General features: G+C 56.2%; 1 protein-coding gene across 1 annotated transcript; it reads right to left on the bottom strand.

The window, feature by feature from the left end:
- Positions 1–1,569: 1,569 nt before the first annotated feature.
- Calm3 (calmodulin 3) lies at positions 1,570–8,561 on the bottom strand. The gene is made up of 6 exons (XM_005361038.3): positions 8,295–8,561; positions 4,279–4,309; positions 2,267–2,410; positions 2,054–2,160; positions 1,772–1,907; positions 1,570–1,678 (listed from the first exon to the last, which is right to left on the bottom strand). Exons 1-6 carry the CDS (start codon positions 8,295–8,297, stop codon positions 1,650–1,652), a joined length of 450 nt encoding a protein of 149 aa, XP_005361095.1. The 5' UTR covers positions 8,298–8,561; the 3' UTR covers positions 1,570–1,649.
- Between the last annotated feature and the right edge of the window lie 1,085 nt (positions 8,562–9,646).

Genomic DNA, 9,646 nt, shown 5'->3' with positions numbered 1-9,646 from the left:
ACCCAGACAGATCCAGACTGCTGGGCCAGGGTAGTACCTATCCTTGGTGACCTGTCCACAGAGGAAGGTTGAGGGCAGATGGAAGGAAGAGTCCAGACAGGTAGTCACTGTATTTTATTGGAAAACATTGATATATATTTTTCTTCACAGCTTGAACTGAACACAATATTGCCCGGTTTAAAAACAAAAACAAAAATAAAAAACAAAACAAAAAAACAAAAACCGAAACATTCCGCAAAGTCCACAGCCTCACGCCTACCTGCCCTTACCCTCAGCTCTTGGCTGGGTCTCCCGATATGCCCTGTCCCTCCTTCCCTCAAGGCTGGTGCCAAGGGGTGGAAAGGAGTCTCAAAGCTGGGCAGGTCCCAGCAAAAGCAACGTGATTGCCCTGGGGGGCCAGATGAGAACAGAGAAAGGAAACGAACCCAGACTGAACTGCCCACATTGACTGACATATGTCCCAGAGGCTAGAGTCAGAAGCAAGGGCGCGGATCATGCTCTCCGCCGGGGAGTGGGGCAGGCAGGGTGAGGAGGGCAGAGGCGGGCAGAAAGCAATGCCAAGTCACCACGGAGGGGCAGGAGGTGCCCGCTGCGTGCTCTGCGCGGTGGCCCACAGAAGTGTTTATTGCAGGTTGGTTCTTGTGAGCATGGTGGGGCTCATCTCCCCTCTCCCCACCCTTCCTTTAGTTGGCCCGGCATGTTAGGGACAAAAATCAAAGTTTTAAGGGGCATAAAGGGAAAGAAGGAAAAAGATCACCAGCACATTACACAGCGACCATCCCCCACATCATTCTTGAACCAGCCCTGAACTGGGCAGGTGGCTGGGGGCGCCATGGGGGAGCGGCATGGGATGTTAGCACCAGGTATTTACAGAACAGCGTGAGATCGCTGGAGGAATGAGGGCAAGTGTGATCGGCATCATGGCCAATGACAGTCCCCCACCCAGCTTGACCTCAGAAAGCCAGCCAGATGGTTTCAGAACAGACCCGAGTGCTGTCCGCTCTGTCCGTCCCCCTCCAGTAGTGAAAGCATGTTAGCTTCCAAGACCTTCCTGCCCCTTCCCAACCCTCCCACCCCCCACCCCCCATCCTGGGTCACATCCTGTCACTGCCACACTTCCTCGACTCTCAGTCCTGGAACGCCCCCTCTTGGCACCCCGCCCCACAGGCTGCTGGGTTTGCACATAGAATCACAGGGCTGGGGTGCATGCAACAGTGGCAGAGGACATGCTCCTCCAGGTGGTAAAAGCCTGGCTCCCCTCCCCCACTGGGCAGGGACAGGACTGGTGGTCACCCCAGCACCCAAAGAAGGGCAAACAGAAGGAAACAAACCAAAAACAGAGGAGAGCCATCCGGGCTGGAGGAGGAGGGCAGAGGCTCCCCAGGGCAATGGGGTTCACCTTATGAATGCATCAGGCCTGGAAAATGGGAACGGAAGGGGGGAGGCCAAAGGAAGCAATGAAGGGCATGGAGGGACAGTCAGGAGGACGGGGAAAGAGCAGTCATGCAGCTTGGGACAAATCTTTTGTTGCTTTATCAGATTCTCAGTCAATCAATTGGTATTTGCTAGAACCGGGTACGCAGGGAGTGTTGAGAGAGGAGAGCGCGGGAAGAGATCAGGAGAACGGGCATGGCCAGCTGCCCGGGCCTTCACTTCGCAGTCATCATCTGTACAAACTCTGCCAAGAGATGTGGAGTTGAGTCCACCACAAGCTAAACCCCTGTGAGCCTCCCAGCTCCAGGGCATGGAGGACCTGCCCAACACAACTCACCTTCATAATTGACCTGGCCATCTCCATCAATGTCAGCCTCTCGGATCATCTCGTCCACTTCCTCATCCGTCAGCTTCTCCCCCAGGTTCGTCATGACGTGACGCAGCTCGGCGGCACTGATATAGCCATTCCCATCCTGGGGTTTGGGGACCAAGGCTTGTCACTCAGCTTCCCCTGCTTGGAGAGCTGTAGTGGCCTCCCCCACACACTGGGAGAAGGGGTTCTGGAAGTGCGGAGGAGACTTTACTGTTTAGGCATCTGTCATAGGGACTGACTGCTTACCTTGTCAAAGACACGGAAGGCCTCTCGGATCTCCTCCTCACTGTCTGTATCCTTCATCTTTCTGGCCATCATGGTCAGGAACTCTGGGAAGTCAATGGTCCCATTGCCTGGAAGTGCAGAGAGGTAGGTGTTACCCAGAGCCCTGTGGGAGAGGTAACAGTTCCCTGAGGTCACAAGAGAGCAGAGTGGGTGAGCACACTCTTAGGAGCTCACCATCAGCGTCCACCTCATTGATCATGTCCTGCAGTTCAGCCTCAGTAGGGTTCTGCCCCAGCGATCTCATCACAGTCCCCAGCTCCTTGGTGGTAATGGTGCCATCTCCATCCTTGTCAAAGAGGGAGAAGGCTTCCTTGAACTCTGGGGAAAGAAAGGAATGTACCGGCAGCCAAGGGTTACAGTAGTCACCTATTTTCAGGTGGAGGAAGACACAGGGCTCAGGGCTCCCACTCTTCAGTGTACCCCTGCCTTCTTTCACTCTTTCCTCCTCAGCCCATCGGGCCAAGTGATCTGGCCTGACGGCTGCCCTTTCAGAGTTCTCCATTTCTCTGTGGTCCCTGGCTTTGGCCTCTCTCTCAAATGATGCACTGGACCAAAGTGATGGAGCGGATAAGAGGCAAGACAATTCTCCATCTGAAGTTCACTAGCCATGGTCAACTGGCAGGAGGAGAAGGGGAGACTGCAGAGGTTTTGTGTCAACCTCAAAGGGAAATGTTACATCAAATTCCTTCTGTTGTGCACTGCCAGCCCAGTCCCCAGGCGTGGGTGCTACCAGCATCCACAGGAGGCGTCAAGCCTGTGGGGGCGGTGACGTGTGGGGCGGTCTGCAGCAGGGCTTGGTTGATGGGCAGTATGTGGGGCTGAGGGGCTGGGAGGCAAAGGGGGATGCCTGCCAAGTCAGGAGGACCAGGAGTGTGGTGCTGAGTGGGAAGGCCACAGCTGGGGCCGCATCAGGAGAAGGGAGAGAAGCATGTGGCTCCTGCCCTCCCACTGGGCCCACTTTGGCACCCAGAGCTCCCCACCCCCAAACCCTCTGAGAACAGATGCCTGGCAGCCTGTTCTCAAGAGGGTGTGGGCTGGGGGTGGGGGTGGTGGAGGGGGGTGGTGGACGTTTTGCTAATGGGCTCAGGGTGAAAAGCGAGGTGTTTGTGTTATAGGAGGGCCAGGCTGGGGATGGAAGGGACACACACTGCTGGGCAGCTGTGACCTGAGCTTCTGGGCTCGGGGAAATAGTCCAAGTCTCCTTGGGGATGCTGGTAGTGGGGCAGGCAGTCGAGAGTGGGTCATGTGACCCATGAGCTCATGACCAATAAACAATTCTAATCTTTCAGCTTTCCTTGGTGGGTCTCTAGCTGCTCAGGGCCAAAGTGTGACTCTGAGAAAACAGGTCCTCTCCTAATAGGTCATGGACAGCAAAGCTGAGGGCAGAGACCTTCTCTTCTCTTACTTTGGCCTCTGGTCAGTTGTATGCTAAACCTGTGTTTAGGAGATATCCCAGGAATGCCTCAGGCTATGGAGGGGGAGGGGCAGAAGCATGGAAACCTAGTCCATAGCTCCATCAGTCCTACAGCTGATCTTCCTGGGGGCTTGGGTTGGGGGCAGAGCCACAAAAATAAAGCCACATGGGGTCTAGGGGGGTTTGTTTAGCTTATATGAGGCAGGAGACTGTTGTTTATGCAGGAAGAATTTATGGGGTGCCCACTATGCTCCAGGCATTGAGGATATGGTAGCAGCTAATACAACCAAGTGCTATGCTCTAGGAACTGATTCCTGGTGCCAGGCAATAACAGGAAAAAAAAAAAAAACCAAACAGAACATCAGACAGGCCTGTACCACACAGGCAGGAGTGATGGAGAGAAAGAAGCGCCCTGCTTGAGGTGGGGTCAGGGAAGCTAAGATCTATCAGAGATGGGTAGGAAGAGGAAATAGGAAGCAAGTGAGCAGTGCAGGTGGGAGTGGCCAGCCAATAGCAAGGGAGGTAGGGGTACACCTCCTCAGTTTGGTTGGCCCGAACTGGGAGGGCCAGCTGGGTGGGACGTGCAGGAGACAGTCATTTCAAGGCCCCAGGACGAGATGGACAGCCCTTGTAGCCTGGCCCAGGGCTGTGGGGAAGGTGTGGCAGTGCCTGCTAAGCTTTTCTGCACATTCACCAGCATTCTAGCTGCAGGCCTGGACACACGTCATCAGATCAGGGGCTAGCTAAGATCCTGCTTCATAGTGGCACTCACCTGCAATCTGTTCTTCAGTCAGCTGGTCAGCCTGGAAAAGGAGGAAGGAGAGTAAGTCGCAGGGCTAAGCCACCCACCTGGGATGTGGCATCCTGCCCCTGCCCAGACCTCTCTGCTGAGGCCACTTTCATAAGGTGCACCTGCTGGGCGAGGGAAGCGTGTGCCCGAGTCAGGGCCTAGGATAATCAGGACCCACAAGTCAGGTGCTAGGGTGGGCTGCAACCACAGGCAGGCTGAGGAAGCACCCAGCCCAGGAGCAGGGCTGCTCCAACGCCAACCTGGATACAGAGCATGCAGTGCTGAGGCTGCGCTTAGGGAGCCCCAGAGGCTGAGGCAAGAAGCAGCTGCCCTAGAGGACTCATCAAGTGCTCTAGAAGGCTCCAGGCCAGTCCTTGGGTAGGGCGGAGGGAAGCTGCCTGGGGCTATCTTTGCTAGCTTCTCATTTGGAGATACTAGACTGTCAACACTTCTTTTAACTGGTGTCTCCAAGTTGCTCCAGGGCCTGAAAGAACCCTGGTCAGGGGAGAGGCTGCTCTAGCCACTCACGTGCCAGGTAGGAATAGGGCACCATTCTGTTCTGTTACTTTTGGGTAAGAGGGGCAAGTGACAGGAAGTGACTGCAGCAGGCAACCACGGTGGCAAAGGACTGAAGTCCGCTTGGGCTTCAGCCTTTCCAGTCCAGCACTGCAGTTTTTAACCCTTTTCAGTCCAGGCTTCAGCACCTGCTTCATCTAGGGTTGCATGGAGGAGGTAAAGTGCTCAGCTCTTCCTCACTACAGCCCTGGTGGTTTGTGGTGCAGAGGTCCTAAAGGGAGGAGTGAATGGGGGTTGGATCCCAACTTCTAAGCTATAAGGCTAATTTTATTTTTGCTGTGAGAATCCCTGGGCCACTGTAGTCCACGACGCTTCCTTGCCACGAGGGCAAGGAGTACAAAGGCCACAGCAGGGTCCCAGCCTGAGCTTGGAGGCCCCAGAAACAGAATGAACTATGGCAGGCATACATATCATTCTACTAAGGTTCTGGAGCTTTTAGCAAAGGCCACAAACACTGCCCACCCTTACCCCTTGAGCAGGTCTTGCAAACACTAGCCCACCCCACTCCATATTCATAATGATGCACACTGGAGGATACTGTTTAATCTGGAGGACGAGAACCTGAGACCAAGCCCCAAACATAAAGTATCAGAGGAGTCAAAGTGATGGGGACAGTGGGGAGATGCCTGCGGGGGTGAGAGTGGGGAGTAGAGATAGACCTTGCACGGCTATCAAAAATCACTCAGAGTGGTGGGCTTCCTAACCCTGACCTGGTGGCTTGGGCCCTCCGGAGCTCAAGTGAGGGAGAAGGTGCCCAGGCCCACCCCGTGGTTCTGACACCTGAGGACACTGCTGCTGGAGAAGGCGCCCAGGCCCACCCCTCGGTTCTGACACCTGAGGACACTGCTGCTGGCTGCTCCCAGAAAGTGAGAAGAGAATGGGCTTCTGGTTACCGAGGCCAGTCTGTGCTGGGGGAGGGGAGGAGGAAGCAGAGAGGAGCAGCGGGGAGGACAGCTATGGAGCCCATCTGCTTTTCATTCTCTTCCATGGGCCTAGTATGGGAAAAGACAGCCCACTTGGGACCTTCCCATCACACAGTGCTGTCTGCAAGAAGCCCTGCTTTCTCGCCCTTTTGGTGACACTAAAGGGGAAATGGGGGCAAGAAGGCCAAGGCAGGTTGCAGAAGAGCCAAGGATGCCCGGCCCTGGAGGCTGCTATGTGCCATTTCTCCCCAAAGAGCTGGAAGCTGCAGAGGCACTGTCACGGTTGCTGCAAATAGGCGTGGCTCTGGCTCTGTGGAGGGCCTGTCAGACGCTCTCCCTGACATCCGGGAGCCCTTTCCCCTGTTCCATCAAGGAAAGGCCATAAGATATCCCGGCAGGGCTGTTGGCCTGGAAAACGAATGGCCCAAGAAGTAAGGCTGACTATTGCTGGAGGCCCTTCCCAGCCCAGATCATTGGCTTACACCAAAGAATAACCCTGCGTTTTCCTGAAGCTTCATCTCAGGCTCCAAAGAGAGGCTGGACAAGAAAAAGCAACTTGGGGTGGGGAGGGAAGAGGGGATTATTTCTCTGTCTTGTCACAGTCCCCAGCGGGTGCCAGAAAAGCCCTGTTAAATGAGCTCAGAAACCAAGACCAAGGCCCCTCACCCGGGCCAAGGAGGAGCCACAGAGCTCAGGCCAAAGTCCAAGGCCAGTTACCAGGGATTCTTCCCTCCAATATCCTGCTGACTACAAACAGAAAGTGAAAAGCTGGTCAGGGCCAAAGCTGGGACCCTCCTTTGGAGGTGGGGAGTGGGGGTTGCTGGCAGCTGCCCAAGCTGCAGGGCCCCTTTAGCAAGGTTCTGCTGGGGGGGAAATGGGGTGGCGGCAAGAGGAGCCCTCAGGTCTGTGTCAGCAGTATGAGATCTGATACATGGTGGCGGCTGCCTGTCCTCCCTAGCTTTGCCAGGGAGGGTGGTGCACACGGTTCCCAGGCTGAGCCTGGGGGGGCTGGGGATGTTGTGGGTGGCAGGACCAGGGGAGAAGTAGTCTGCTGTTTTGCCTCTAGAAGCTCTAGCTGTGGGGAGCTGGGCAAGAGGCCTTTAAAGAACAAGTGGCCCTCAAGCCAATGAGAGGGTCCCTTGAAGGTCTTCTCTGGAGAAGCACTGCAGCCCCCACCCTGAGGGGATGGGACTGAGTCTGTCACTGACACCACACTGTACTGTATTGCACTGTCATTTGGCACAGTGAGGAGAAGCAGGTGCATGGAGCTGGAGGAAAAAGGCAGTTCTTCTGGCTTAGAGGGGACAACGAGGGGGCCAGACTTCCTGGCTTAAGCAAGATAGCTTATCTGGTGCACCCCAAACTTTGACCCCACTCTCATTTCATGCAGTTTCAGTGCGCAATAGGGACCTGAACAACTCCGCCCACCCGCTCCTGCTGCCATGGTGCCTTCAGCCTGGCCTAGCCCCATTCTTCCCAGGGAAAGGGGGCCGCGCAGCCATTCCTTCAGATCCTCTGCAGGAGCCCACTACCAACATCAGCTTTTGTGTGGGACCTTTCCCTGGAGACAGCCACCTCTAAACCTAGGCCTACCTCAGTTACCATTCATTGTCTCCTCCACCATTCCTCTAGAAGCCTGCCCAATCTCACCCCACCACCCAAACGCAAGTCCTCCCCCATCCCTCACCTTGGAAACCCCGTTTTTCACCGACCCAAACAAAACACGCCTCATCAACCCTCCCTTCAATCCCTCTTCGTAGTGCAACAACCTTAACCTCAGAATCCTTCCTAGCTACCCCCTACCAAGTTCTCCACAAGGCTCCCTGGTTCCCCCGCTACCCCTGATCACATTCCTACTCCTTTAAAACATCTCTAAGACCCCAATCCTCCTCAGTCCCCCTGTGGGTCCCCGCAAGCTCCAAGAGCATCTTCTAGCCTCTGCAGCCACCCACCTCGGCTCCTCCTTACCTCAGCCTGCACCTGACCCTCCTCCTCGGCAATGCTTGTCCTTGGAGAGACCCCTCCCCCACCGGGGTCTAGTAGGCAGAAGTGACCCCGGATCCCATCTCCATCTATTCTCTCCTCTGCAGAATACCCCTGAGGAGCCGATCGGCCCCCTCTCCCACTCAGGCTCAGCTACCCACGGCCACCCCTCCAGGAACAGCCTCTTGCATTCTTCCAGAAACTAACGCCTTCATCGCCGGCGTTTTCTATTTTCTCCTCCCTTGGTCGGAGGGGGTAAGGATGCGATTCCGAGAGCAATCGTCCCGTGATAGATCCGAATGCTCCTTGCGCGCGCGGGGGGGAGGGTGTCCAGTGTTCCCTTATTTGAAGTCTCAGATTATCTGTTTGGGGGTCCCACCAATTCAACCTGGTGATAAAGTAGCTTCTAGAAGTCCCAAGGGCCGCCTGGGAGATCCCGAGGGGCCCGGTCTCTGTCCCCCAAGGTTCGCTCGTCATCTCGGGGGGTCCCCTCCCGACATCGGCCGCCTCACTCACCATGGCGAGGCACCGGGTGTCCGGAGCTCGGGGATCGAGGTTACTCTGGCGGCGGCAGCAGCTGCAGCAGCTCGAGCTCCGCCGCGCGTCCGCGCCTCCACACTCTTTGCCCGCAGCGCGCGCCGCCGCCGCCGCCGCCCGCCCCAACGGTCCCTCAACGGCAGCCTCGCGCGCCCCGCCTCGCCCGGCCCCGCCCCAACCGGCCCGCGCGCTCCCGCTGCACTGCGGCTTTCTCCGGATCCCTCCGCGCCAGGACCGCGCTCTTCGCCCCGGGAATTAGCCGGAGGGCACGCGCACGCGCGCTCCCCGCCACGAGGACTACTTTCGGTCTCCGCGCTCTCAGCCTCTTCTATCCGCTCAGCTTTCCTCTTTGGCGGAGGGGCACCGGGTGGCGGAGAGTGACGCGTCCCTCTGTGAGCCACGCAGCTATTGGGCCCGCCTCGTGGCGGAAATGAGAACGCAACGCCGATTGGTCCGGCCTTCCCTGCAATGCGTCAAACCGGGGCGAGCCACTGAGCGGTGTGTGGGGGGGGAACTGCACGAGCTGTGTGGCTCTGTGGGGCCGCGCGGCATAAAGAGGCGAAGACGGAAGCGGTGTAGGTGTTGCAGACGCAAATACGTTGTCTCTGAGGCTTGGAAGTAGCAAAAAGGCTGGAGAAAGACGCAGAAGGACTTTCTTCTCTCTCCCCTTGAGCAGATACAAGATGGTTTAATCCAAAACCTTGGGGTCTGGGAGCCTTGCCTGGCCCGGCTCTTCACAGTGGCCGGGTCTTCTAGATTCCGTTCCTCTCCTGAAGGTTCCATCCTCTGCCGGTACAGTATGCTGGGATGACTCAGCGGGTGAAGGCGCTTACTGTCAAGTGCGATGATATGAGTTCGATTCTGAGGACTCACGTGGCAGAAGGGGAACCAGACTCCCACAAATATTCCTCTGACCTCCATTTGCACGCTGTATAAATGTAAACAAACATGGGAATTTAAAAGGTGCACTAGAGCAAGTGGTATCTCCACTTGACTCTTGACTCTCTCAGGATCTGTACCCAGGACAGTATCTGCATGCAAAACCGTTTCATTCATTCATTGGGCACTGCTGTATGCAGAGATCTGGTGCTTGACTGGGCTGGGGACATCACAGTTCTCATTCCCTTTCTGGTCCTTTAGACAGTGTGACTTCTTATTCCAGGATTCAAGACACAGAAGGAAAAAGAACTTATATAAGGGTAGCAGAGACTACTGTACTGTATAGCACAGTATATGGTGCCGTATACTAACTACTATACAGTTCCCTCGTTTAGAATAGGCAGTGACGCCGGGCGGTGGTGGCGCCTTTAATCCCAGCACTCGGGAGGCAG

This window comes from Microtus ochrogaster, linkage group LG4 (assembly GCF_000317375.1).
Source record: "Microtus ochrogaster isolate Prairie Vole_2 linkage group LG4, MicOch1.0, whole genome shotgun sequence".
Classification (NCBI taxonomy): domain Eukaryota; kingdom Metazoa; phylum Chordata; class Mammalia; order Rodentia; family Cricetidae; genus Microtus; species Microtus ochrogaster.
The sequence above is the reverse complement of the archived record's forward strand: the minus strand, read 5'-3'. Positions and strand labels throughout refer to the sequence as shown.